The following is a 12,517-nucleotide window of genomic DNA, read 5'->3' as shown; positions in this document are numbered from 1 at the left end:
CTGCTGCAGGGTGGTAAAGTTGGGTCAAAAGTGTGACAGGCATGCAGAGGGGGGGAAAAAGCTGCACATCGGTGGACACCCAGGGGTTTGACACATATCCAGTTGCTGGACAGAAGCAGCAGCTGACACACTTTGCAAAGCCCAGAGAGCGCGCGCCCTGTTCCTGAACCCTCCACCGTCGCTTTGCCATCAGTTTGTTGCATTTTCTCTCCTCACGACCTGAAATTAATTTGCAGCCTACAAACACACAAACTTGTCCACTGACAGCTGCAGGTTGTCACGTCATGCCACCCCCTCCCCTATGCACCAAACCACAAATGTAGAGCCCTGCACGCGACAAGGCTTTCACGATTTACCCCGAAAAGCGTGCACGCGCCACGCGTCAACTCGTGCAGAGTTTCTAATAAAGACCGTCTATCTCGTGACTATTAAGGCGCCCCGTGCTCCACATCCCCGCCTGTGCGCTGCTAATAGCGCCAGTACGAGTGAGTCCACACAGCATCGTCTTACCAGGAACTGTGCAAAGGGGAAGATCTCAAACAGGAAATGCAACTGACCCTTCTTAGCCGTCTAACTTTAAAATGCACCGGCCGTTCTCGACCTGCAGCGGTGCACGTTGCAGCTCGTGCAGCCGTGATTGCATATCGCTAGTTTTGCACGCATCGGTTTCATATTCTTACCTCCCTTCGGCTGAGACATTTCCCCTTTGCTTTGATGAGGGGGAGGGGAAGCACAAAAGACTTTGCCTTCTTTCTCACTCCCTCCCTCCATCGCCCTCGCACTGGAGCTTCAGCGGCTCGCTTTCTGCAACAAAGATGCAAAAACACAAGCCTCGATCTTCATGCACTTGGAGCCTTTTCGCGTCCGAAGCGTGCGCGTCCGTGCGCGGGGCGCCGGGACGGATGCACGGCCGTCGGGAAATCAGGTAATTCTGCAAACGCACTGCAAAGAATTCTCCGCAGCACTTACATGATGGGCCAAGGCTGGCAGCTGAAAGCTCCTAACTTGGATCAGTGTGAGCCCCTGCGAGAGAACGTTCTTCCTGCTTGGGCCGCGGAGGCTTGTGGGAAATGTAGTGAGCGCTGCGGCGTTTTATTTTCGAAAGCGCAAAGACGCTGAAGTTTGTAACGTATCCTAAAAAAGAGTGGGTGTGGGTTTCGTCTGTGCACGCACCCGGGAAACACTGACTGTTATATTCATTTCTGGTGGGTTTTGTACATTTTCATCATCGATTTCATGATGCAATAGTTTGTAAAACACATAAAAAATCTTGCACCAGCTAAGAAATCTGCACATTCTGTAATAAATTCAATCTGTATTCGTTCAAAAGTCACTTTCAGCTTCTTTTCTTATTATTCTATATTATCCTTAGAGATATTAGCGAGTGAACCCCTAAGAGATCTTATGGCAACAGCAAGGAGGAAGAACTCCCTTTTAACAGGAAGAGACTTCCATTAGATTCAGACTCATGCAGGGGCGATACGCTGTGACCTTTGTGGGGTTTTTGCTTTCCGATATAAAGCCCCTTCAGGTAACTGTTGTTGTGATTTGCCACTTAATAAATACAACTGAATTGACTGGAGACAAATTAGAAAAGCAAGGCTGAAAGAGTTTAGATGTGTGCTGAGGAGGGATCGTGGATACAATGGACAAGGGATTTTAAAGATGAAGCTGCCAGGAAAAGAATGAGGATCACGGATGTAGTGAAGGAGGGCGGGATGGAGGCAGGAGATCCACCGTGGCGACCCCCAATAGGGAACATCCGAAGGAAGAATTATGATTGAAATTGGTTCAATGTTTTTTAAATTAGCTGATTAAATCATACCACGGCTCAAAGTCAGCACAGAGAGAGCAAAAACAGTCTGTGGGAGAAAGGTGAGTGTGGCAGGTCAGTAAGGTTTAAGCCCGTGGCGCTCAGCGATTACTCGAGCCTGCGCTGATTTCTTTATTTGAGACTGAGCGAGTTTAATATGAGCAACGAGCAAAGTACAAAAGTTCAAGCGCTGATTATGCAGCAGAATTATTGCTGCATTATTATTACTGTTTCATTTCTGCGCAGCTTTCTGCTGTTGAGCTCTGTGCATCACTTTATTATTTATAGAATTATCATCTGAAGAGTCAGCAGTGATGTCAGTGCAGTGAAAAGAAAAAAAATATAAATTTACATAAAAGGAAACTTGATCAAGTGAATCGCAGGTGTTTTAAACACTCTCTGCATCTATACAAAGAATCCAGACAGAAAACGCTGTGAAGCGTAGAGCAATAACATCACGTTAATAAGACGTTACAGGGGCTGCGAGGTACAAAACACAACAATATTTCAGAAATCACAACAACACTTAACTTTACAGAAAAGTTCATGATGTTTTTTCCGTTTCAGAAGATGAAACCAAGTCCTCGGTGACGAGCTCATGTCACTTCTTCTTTCTGTTGTCTCAGCATGTTTTTGTTAGTAAGTTTGAAAGAGGAGGATGGAATCGACGTGATCTGTTTTCTGAACTTTTGCCTTACACCTGAGAATCACAGTAGAAGTTAAATATATCAGGATTATCCTACAGTACATGTTAATGAAGCCATAATAATACATCTATGTGATAAAAACAAAAAAAGCTTTTATTTGCTTGTAATAAAGCAGTTTTGTGGTTTTAATAAGAAAAAATATCATAATCATTTTTCATTTTTCTTATTTATTTGATTTCTATTAGATTTGGAGGGGATGTTACGCGTTGTGTCCATCTAAGGCAAGCTTTTTTTTGGTCTGCTTAAATGAAGCAGTTGCCATATCAAATTAAATCAAAATTTATTTCTATAGCACATAATAAACAACAAAGTCGACCAAAGTGCTTCACAGTCGGTCAGAGCAAAAACATAAGACAGAATAAAAAGAGGGCAGGAAACAATATGACAATTGTTTGAAACAAAAACTAGCCTCGAAATAACAAACTAGTGTGAATCAAAAGCCAGACTAATACAATTTAAAATTCAATTCAATTTTATTTATATAGCGCCAAATCACAACAAAAGTCGCCTCAAGGCGCTTCATAGATACAGAGAAAAACCCAACAATCATATGACCCCCTATGAGCAGCACTTTGGCGACAGTGGGAAGGAAAAACTCCCTTTTAACAGGAAGAAACCTCCGGCAGAACCAGGCTGAGGGAGGGGCGGGGCCATCTGCTGTGATTGGTTGGGGTGAGAGAAGGAAGACAGGATAAAGACATGCTGTGGAAGAGAGACAGAGGTTAATAACAGATATGATTCAATGCAGAGAGGTCTATTAAAAGACTGGATCGACTCAGAGGAACGAATGTAAGGAGTCTGGGAGCTACGACAGCAAAGGCCCGATCACCTCTGGACTTCAAACGAGACCTCGGTTGCATCAGGAGTTTGATTGGAAGATCTAAGTGACTTATTAGGGAGTTCGTTTATTAGGGAGTTTATTAGGAAGGAGTTTGCATAGATAGCTGGGAGCCAAATGGTTTAAAATTTTAAAAGTAAGCAAAAGAATATGTTGGTTCTTCTTACTTACATGTTTTTTTTTTATATCTGAGAAATAAATTTGATAACGTAAAAAAAAAAATTAATAAACTGAAATTTGCCAGAAATTAATTTTTTGCATGTGGTGACAAAACATAAGCTGGATGACAATCAGGACAATATTCAGTTTAGTTTTTAAAACTTAGGAAACAATCTTTATTACCAGGGGACAATGATTAATGCAGCATCGATCACATTAATGGATTCGCTAACGAGGTACGAGTACAGGTTGGGTTTCTAAATAAGTTATAACATACAAGTAGAAGAAAAATGTTTAAAAAATCAATTTACTTTCCAGTAAGCACTGAATTAACAATTTACTGATTTAAAAAATTGAGCCATCTACAAATTTTCAACCATATTTCACAACAACACAAAATATAATCAAAAAAAACAAAAACAGCTAATACAAAATCCATCAGCAAACATTAACATCAGGGTGTAATTTAATCAGCAAAGCTTTAGATCAGTGCACACCGGGCAGTGAATATCAACTGTGACCCCTTTACGTGTAAATGGGGTATAATAGCACCAGTAACAAATCAGTGTATGACAAAGAAACAACCTCAAGAATAAAGGACGAAGCTGGTGATGTTCTGCATTTTCCTGAGTGCCAATAAATCCCATAAAAAGACCAAAATTATTAGCGTGTTAGCTTATGTCACCGGTTATGACATAAACGGTAGTAACCAGACCGAAAAGCAGCGCACATTTCGGTGCTTTTTTTCCTGAGCTGTGATACACTTTGAATTCTAGCCAATCATTTTACGTTTCCGAAGATAGTAGGCGGGTCCAGGTACGTACGTTCTTTTAGAGCAGAGCTACAGATTAAAAATGCCCAAGGCGAAGCGGTCAAAAGTCTGGCTGTACTTCACAGCAAAAGATGCAAACTCAGCAGCTGCAACAAGTGCTTTAAGCTGATACTGTGATGCTGTCAAAGGAAGTAACACCTCAAATCTGATGAAACACCTGGCGACGTGTAGCGTTTTTTTTAAAGCCGAGAAATGCGCCGTATTTGATAGCTTGCTGCGAGACCTCACACCGAGCACATCTACTGCGGGTGTGGTGCCTGTTATTGGACCCGGAGTTTGCAACATCCCCCAAAAACCCGAAGAGGAGAGTCCTGGCCCCTAGCCCTGCCAGTGTAGCAGAAATGATGAGGATGATGATGCAGCAGCAGCCGTTCTTCTCTGCGTGAGTAGCTTAATGTTGTTCGTGTGTAATTTACGTTGAGTAGGCTAACCACGTTATTACATTAATGCATGTAAGGTGAACTAGCAAACACCATCATAGCTACATGCAGCTGTCTTCTTGTTTGATGGCAGATACTCCCTTCACCCTGGACAAAAAGGCTAAAATGACCAAAGAAAAAGTGGAAAACAGTTAAACATGAGAGGTTTTTGGACAAAGTTTGTGTTTTTTCCATTGTTTAAGCTGCTTCCAGTCCAGAGTGATACCATAAATGCCCTATAGCTGCAGAAAAGGCTAACATTGTTATCTTCTTACAAAAAAACAGCTAAACATGAGAGGTTTTTGGACCAATTTTGTGTTCTCTATTCTTTAAGCACCGGTTCGAGCACCGTTTAAGCACCGGCACCGTTTCAAAAGTACCGGTTTGGCACCGGTATCGGATAAAACCTAAACGATACCCATCCCTAGTGTTAGCCCACATGTCACTTTAAACTTTAATACCCCAGGTTTTTATGGTGCAGTAATTTTCTCAGATAGTTGGATGCTGTGTTTTTATTAAACACTATTCAGCCTGGATGAAATGGTGCATTTCTTGGGGACTAATTTCAGTGGCAGATTAATTTCTGTTTGGTCCTCTAGTGAGGTTTTTCAGCACTTGGACAAGACGAATACAGACTATCACCATCTTTCCATTATGATTCTACCCTCACAAAATGCTCTCAGGCAGACCTGAATCAGGATCTTTGTTTTTTAGTTGCTCCGTGACTCCAATGACTCAGGTCCACGTCTCCATGATGGGATATGAGTGAGGGTTGGAGTGAGGTGAAGGTTAATTCTTGGTGCTTATGAGGGTTTGGTACAGTGGCTTCACAATAATATGGAGGAACAGGGAGCTGTCCATGAGATATTCAGACGTCCGGCGGTACAGGTCAGCTTCGGCCAAGAAATCGCCGTTTTCCTCCGTGCTCTGGTGGAAGTTGTAGACGTGCTTCACCACCACCTTCCCCTGCTGCTGAGCCATCACCAGCACCGTCTTCTGGAAGCTCACTCCGGCAAAGTCGGTGCTGGACGTGGCAGGCGTGATGATGATGCGAGGACGCCCGCCATCTACGCGAGTCGGCTGCATGGCGCCCGTCTCGGTGTACATGGGCCTCATGCTCAGGGGCAACCAGCGCGGGGAGAACAGGACGTTCCAAGTCACGCGTTTGTTGGCGTCATGGTTGCTGGGCCCCAGCTGGGTCTGGAAACTCATGCTGCGGTCGTCCCGTGTCGGGTTGTTGAGGATCCAGGGGGACCCCCACACCGGGGACAGGTAGTTCCTGGGCACAAAGAGGCTGCAGTTCACGTCAAAGTATTTGGCCATCTGCAGCGGCGAGGCCGAGTGAAACTGGTAGGACATGTAGAGCAGGTCGCGCACCGACTCCTGGTAGCGAGCCAGGATTGTGGACTGGGTTTGGAGGAGGAAAAGCTCCCGTGGGGGGATCATGGCGTAGCGCACAGCTCTCAAAGCGTTCTCAGCCGTCAAACCGTCCGGATCGTTCTGGATAATCCACGCCTCCAGGGCTGAGAAGAGCTCCATCTCACTCTGCAGGACGAGGTCTGAACGCTGCAGCAGGGACATAAGCAGCTGGCTGCTGATGGTCACCCACTCGCCGCTCTGCAGAAGAGACGACAGGTTCCAGGCCATGTACTGAAGACAGCTGTCCCTCAGAGTCACATCCCCGGCCTGCAGGCCGTACTCGTACCAGCCTGCCACGTGGCCTGACGGGGTGTCCCTGGCCAGATTCTGGGTCATGTACTGGGTGATGCCCTGCTGGAGACTCAGCACCTGATACTTAGTGGCCAGCTTGTGTAGAGGAGTGGCCTGGTCCAGACGCAGAGAAAGCTCCCCACAGTACAGATACCTGCACAGAGAAGAGAAGCTGACTCCATGACCACTGCTGGGTGTATTTTAGACATTCTTAGAGTCATGCTGAAGCTGGGAAAGCTTAACTCTTAGCATCCACTGCCAATAAGTCTAGAGTTAGGTTTAGGTTTAGGGTTTTGACTATGATACCTTTCAAATTAGGTATCATAGAAAAATTAAGTTAACTTTTTCTGTTAATGTGGTTGCAGGTAACTGGGACCATTATTTACTAAATTACCAACTGTACACATCAAAGGAGCTGAGGGTAACTTTCCCAAAGATTAGTATATCACTGAAATTTACAACCACAGAAATTGCCCCCTGCTGGTTATTAAAAAGAATGCAAGTTTAAGGCATTTCCACACTGATGCTGTCCCAAAACCTAGGCCGCATCCTCCTTCAAAGACCAGAACGCCAGAAGTGCGAGGCTGTGAAATGGGACGGTAGCCTTCAGATTTGCGTCACCGCTGTCTCGGTGGTGTTTAATAAACTCAGCCGTTTGCTCCTTGCCATCTAAAATATAACAGGACACTGGCGTAAATTCTCGACCGTCTCACACTTCTGTTTAATCAGTTTTCTGTTTGACGTTTATTCAGCTGTGTGAAACCCACGGAGGATTAATAAAGTTTATTTAAGGTAATCTAATCGGATCATTTTAATTTCAGCCAAACTGATTTACTCAGGAACAAATAAAACACTGAAAAAAGCCAACCAATAACCTTTTTAAGTTATCTAATGACTTATATATCATGTTTAACATGAGTAACGACAGACCCGGGGGGTGAAAACGATGTGCCGGGAGTTCACTGTTCCCAGCGGCTCTAGTGACCCTTGAATCTCCGGATAGCTATCGATCTGATGGGTAACAGACGTCTCCGAAAACATCAGAGCACTAAGCAAATATGTGATGTCTTGATAAACGAGCAGATGTTTCAAGTTTACACAGCTACATTTTCATCTGAACATATTTTGAAAGTTTATTTGTGACCCAGAAAGTGTAATTAGAGTAATATTAAAACTAAGTAGCTGCCGTCATTGTTGGAAACTGGGATTGGCTGGGCCGCAAAGGATAAGCCCGACCCATCGTTCAAATTCGGGGGAATGAAGGACGCATTTTTCGGCCGTGTTCGGAGCAGCCTTCGAATTGGGACAGCCTTCATCGCCTGGCAGCAGAGATGGGCAGTAACGTGTTACTTGTAACGCGTTACTGTAATCTGATTACTTTTTTCAGGTAACGAGTAAAGTATAGGGATTACTATTGCATAAACGGTAATTAGATTACAGTTACTTTCCCGTAGGAACGCTGCGTTACTGCGTTACTAAAACTGTGATTTTTTTGCGAGAATGTCTCATGACAGTGACGTAAGCGAGTGCGACGTTCGTGACAACAGCTGTGTGCAGATCAACAATGGATCATATATCGAGTGCAGAGAGAGTATGAGCGTGCAGCGTTTAAAGCGTGGAAGTACTGACCTTACTTTGAGTTTGATTCCATAAAAAGTGACAAAAACATTAGTGTCCGTTGTGCGTGGGAAGAAAACTTCTTTTTAAAGCGAAAAAACCCCTAAACTTCCGAGCAAGCACCGAGTAGCTACGACGTAATGGGAAACTCACAGAGAAACTCGCGGATTCTTCCACTGACCGCTGCACACCTGCACCAGGGTAACCCTCCGCCTACCCCACTCCTGCTTTACAGGTGAAAATAGAGCAACAGGACCGCTAGTCTTTGACTTTATTTATTTTCTGCTGTGTTTTACTTGCATCTATTTGAAAGACTGAGTGTAAACACACAAAATATTTTATTTTATGTGCTGGAATGTGCAGAAAATAGGTTTAAATATTAAACAAATTTCTTCCAGTCAGAGAATGTTGCAGATAATTAAATTTTTGCTTGATGCATAAAGTTAAAAGATTAAAACTAATAAAACAAGTTTTAAAAAGAGACTTTTCCATTTGATTACATTTTGTATGATGATTATGTAGAAAAAGTAGAATTGGGCTGAAAGATCTATCACTTTATCACCTATTCAGGTTGTAAATCGTGTTTTTAAAAAGCAACTAAGTAACTAAGTAACGAATTACTTTTGAAAATAAGTAATCGGTAATTAGTTACTGATTACTTTTTTCAAGTAACTTGACCAACACTGCCTGGCAGTGAGGTAATCGGTCTACAAATGCAGCCTCCAAAGGATGCGGCCTACGTTTTGGGACACAGCTTGAATCTTTTATATACAGTCTCTGCTTTAAAGTATGACAGAACAGACAGAACAGTTAGCAAACTAACTTAATGATAGCAAAAAATAATAATAAATCCCAATTTAGATTCACACAGAGAAATGTTAGCCTTCATTTGTCCCCTTAAATCCATAATTTTCTTAAAAATCCTTTTCCTCACATACAAAATCTTGAATCATCAGGATTCGTAATATGTTAAAGACCTCACAGTGACCTCAGGTGACTCTAAACCTCTCTTGCTGCTCCAGCAGCTGGAAAGCATTCTTTGTTGATAATGACTGAGAATGAGAAAAAGTCAGAACAGTGGCCTCCTTTCATGATGATTTCCCCCTCACAGAGTGCTCTCACGTAGTCATGAATCCAGCTATTTTTGTTATTTATTAAATTTCCCTTAAAGAAAAAGCTCTTGGATGAGCAGATTAATGATCCAAACATCAAACCAGAGGCAGTTAACAGAAAATACACCTCAAGTTAACATCAAAACCAAGTGGATCTCTTTAGAACAAGAAGGTTTCATCGAAGCAGAATAAGAAAAATAAGCGTAATGTGTGTTTTGATTAATCTCATTAGCAGCTGAGATAAAAATAGATTTGCTTATTGATTGCTGTTGCTACACTACAGCAGATGCTACTGAACAGCCCAGCAGTTTCCTCATTAGTCAATTTGCTTTACATTGTACTCATCGATGGGCTCATGTTTGGAGCTGCAGTTTCACACTTCCTGCCTCTAGAGGGTGTGCTAACTCAATCAAACTTAGTTGAAGTGACCCTGAAGGACAAAGGTGTATGTTCCCCTGACGCTGGGGGGGAGGGGCTTCCTTTGTTCCCGCCTCACCTGATAAACTTGTCAAACACAGAGGCACAGTCGGAGCTCTCTCTCAGGACCAGCATGCTGCTGTTGCGGCTCAGCAGGATCTCCTCAAATACAGGACTCTGCAGGGAGAGCACCAGGGCGTGGGCCTGGATCACCTTCACCTCGTCCGCGTTGGGTGTCTCCACCCGCAGCGACACGTCGCTTCCATTGCCCTGAATCAGGAGGGCCTCCAGACGCTGCACCAGGACCAAAGAATGGCTGATGGTGTCCCAGTGGCTGCCACCATCCTGGGCTCCTTCAGCTTTTGCCATGCCTGGGTTTGTTTTTTTGAGAAAGCAGAAGCAGCTGGTGGATTTAAAGGATTGGATGCATTTCATAAATAAAACAAAGCTGCGTGTGAGTTATTTATTAGGGCAGATAGTGGGGTAGTATCATCCAAATCCATGCCATTGATCAGCCCAGCTGCGCTCGCTGTCTGGATAATGAAGGATTGTGGGTCATGTTTAATTAAAGCTTTGTCTCAGCTGAGGCGGTTGCATCGCAGCGCACCCCCTCCACCCCTCCTTCCTCTGCTAGACCACAGAGTTACTGTAACTGCGGGGATGTGAGCCTCGATTCATATTCTCAAAGTATAGTTGCTCTTTCTGATTCATTATAAATATTTGACACTTTCTTCCCCACGCTGACACAAACAGAGCGCGCTGTCGACTTCTGTCTGTCGGCTGTGATGTTCAAAGGAGTCTGAAGGAGAGGAGAGCATCCTCAAAAGAGTCCAGATGATGAGAGAACCACAGCAAACAGAATTTTAAACAGTGTGTTTGGCTAATATTTGAGGATTCACTCAGTGAATACAGTCTCTCTGATTTTTGCACTTTTTTAGGGAGCTTACACAAAATATTTGGTCTGAATCATGTGTTTAACTTTAAAAAAATGTCCCCCACATATATTTTTTTTGTTCTCTGGACTTAGAAGCTTTGAAGACAACTGCTTTTATTTACCTACTCCGCCACCAGTTGTGTTTGGTTAACATCTGCTTCTTTTTTTAAATGTTTTAGCAGTTTTAAACACCCAAAGTTGTTTTTTTCTTTACCCTTTAACATCAAATAAAACCCAAACCTAACCCCTGATTGATTCCCAGCGAAAAGGTGGATGTCAAGAGTTTAAAAAAAAACTGAGAGCCACTGTTACTGTACAGCACTTATTATTAGAAATAAATCTACTACTCATGCACACGAGAGACCAGTTTCAAATGCATGTAGGAAAGTGCACCAATATGAACCGTTTGATTGTAAACTGCTAAAAATAAATACCAGTAAGCCTGAGTTTGGAAAATAAAAACCTGCTATCACTGTGTCCCAGAAAAAAAGAAGAAGATCAAGTCGCTTTTTCTTTCATACAGCCGCCAAAATGTAAAAAGTGATCTCAGTGAAAACTGTTTCCTGCTCCTTTCACAGTTTGGCTGAGGTAGCGTCTAGAAAACACGTCCTTTGTACTCGTTTGCTCTGAAAATCAAAATCTGTTTCCATGAGAATGAATTCAGTTCAATTTATAGAGACATTTACAGATAAATAAGGCAACCTTACAGAAAGACAACCCAACGATCTTCTAAGAGCAAGAATTGACTTTTAACACAAAGAAACTGCTGCGCGTCTCAGATGTTGTGTATTTGTGCTGAACGTACCTGCAGCAGAAGCGGCAGCCTCCATCTGAAGGCAGACGGCCAGAAACAGCATCCCAGCGTGGACGCGAGCAGCCGGTTTCACCATCTTTTCTCCTGACTGTCCTTTCCCGTCTATCCTGGAATTCTGCTTCCTGTTGTTCGGAGGATGATGGGGTCTGCGCCCGAATGACGGATAAGACTGGGGGTTCTCCTCACCGCGTCCAGCCCACCACCACTACCAACACCATCGATTTGTGGGTGGAAGCAGGCCGGGATTGTTTCCATGACTACCGCTTTGATCCTGACTTTCCTATCCTTGGGTATCAACGCTGGCTGGACATCATTGATCCAGCAGTGATGCTGCGGGGAACTAACAAAGCTGAGGCTGTGGGGGGGGGGGGGGGGGGGGGTAGAGCTGGGATGTTCAAAAAGAAGAAAAAACACAGTCATCTGATAATTTATTAACGCCTCCAATCATCCAAGTTGTCAAAGAAAACACAAAAACACCTCATGTAATCTTAATTATTTATATTTACTTATATAAAACAGAACAGTCCTGACCCTGAAGGTGTGCTGTAGTATCTGCCAACAAGATGTTAGCATTAGTTAAGTCCTGGAAGCTGGGATGTTTGGATACAGGTCACACATGGGCCGTGGTGATCAGACAGCCATATCCCGTTGCTCACGTGCCATCTTTGGTGCCTTCAGCAGTGAACGGGGAGTCCGCATGGGAACGCTGGTTGGTCTGCGGCTGTGCAGTCCCATAAAAAACTGCAATGTTCTGTGTTTTCTGAGACCTTTCTATCAGAACCAGCATGAATGTTCTGCAGTTTGAGCTGCAGCAGCTCCTCATGTGCATCTGTGAGTCTTGGCTTCTCATGACCCTGTTGCTGCATCACCACAGCTGCATTTTTGGAGATGCTCTGTCGATCCATTACTGTTTGGCTCTGGTCAAAATCACCCAAATCCTTATGCTCAGCTTTGAAGATTAAATGTTCAGCATGTTAATAAAGAAAAAATGATCATATTTAAAATCGAAGGAATAAGTAATGATGTGGGCGTTTGTCTTGTTTGAACGGTGTGTAGATGTGTTGATGGCTAGAAGAAGAAAATATCGAAGTCTGTGAGAGAGCTGTCAATATTTTTTTCTAATGGTTACATTTTTATTTGTTAAG

At 43.5% G+C, this 12,517-nt stretch overlaps 2 protein-coding genes and 1 long non-coding RNA gene across 4 annotated transcripts in view; all 3 read right to left on the bottom strand.

Moving 5' to 3' along the window:
- map2k6 (mitogen-activated protein kinase kinase 6) overlaps positions 1-1,083 on the bottom strand; it is a 42,038-nt gene extending 40,955 nt beyond the window's left edge. Inside the window, exons 1-2 of one of the 2 annotated variants that reach the window (XM_085170104.1) lie at positions 970-1,083; positions 681-804 (exon numbers count right to left, since the gene is read on the bottom strand). In XM_085170104.1, the coding sequence (XP_085026230.1) occupies positions 681-771 (91 nt within the window). In that variant the 5' untranslated portion in view covers positions 772-804; positions 970-1,083. Of the gene's footprint in view, positions 1-680; positions 805-969 lie in introns of those variants that run through there. The other variant, XM_085170102.1, reaches the window with a different exon arrangement.
- Positions 1-12,517, bottom strand: part of LOC146512201 (uncharacterized) — a 106,345-nt gene that overhangs the window by 47,196 nt on the left and 46,632 nt on the right. The window lies entirely within an intron of this gene.
- Positions 3,665-11,724, bottom strand: btbd17a (BTB (POZ) domain containing 17a). Its single transcript, XM_085170098.1, has 3 exons — positions 11,364-11,724; positions 9,704-9,995; positions 3,665-6,632 (listed from the first exon to the last, which is right to left on the bottom strand). The coding sequence occupies exons 1-3, from the start codon at positions 11,446-11,448 to the stop codon at positions 5,558-5,560; spliced, it is 1,452 nt and encodes a 483-aa protein (XP_085026224.1). The 5' UTR covers positions 11,449-11,724; the 3' UTR covers positions 3,665-5,557.

This window comes from Neolamprologus multifasciatus, chromosome 8, assembly GCF_963576455.1.
Source record: "Neolamprologus multifasciatus chromosome 8, fNeoMul1.2, whole genome shotgun sequence".
NCBI lineage: Eukaryota > Metazoa > Chordata > Actinopteri > Cichliformes > Cichlidae > Neolamprologus > Neolamprologus multifasciatus.
Note: the sequence above shows the minus strand (reverse complement) of the source record. Positions and strands in the feature narration are given on the sequence as shown.

Coding starts and splice junctions, on each gene's coding strand:
- btbd17a (XM_085170098.1), bottom strand. CDS start 11,448: ATGGTGAAACCGGCTGCTCGCGTCCACGCTGGGATGCTGTTTCTGGCC. Junction 9,996..11,363: donor GGCTGCCGCTTCTGCTGCAG/GTACGTTCAGCA, acceptor AAACAAACCCAG/GCATGGCAAAAGCTGAAGGA. Junction 6,633..9,703: donor GTGTTTGACAAGTTTATCAG/GTGAGGCGGGAA, acceptor TTCTCTGTGCAG/GTATCTGTACTGTGGGGAGC.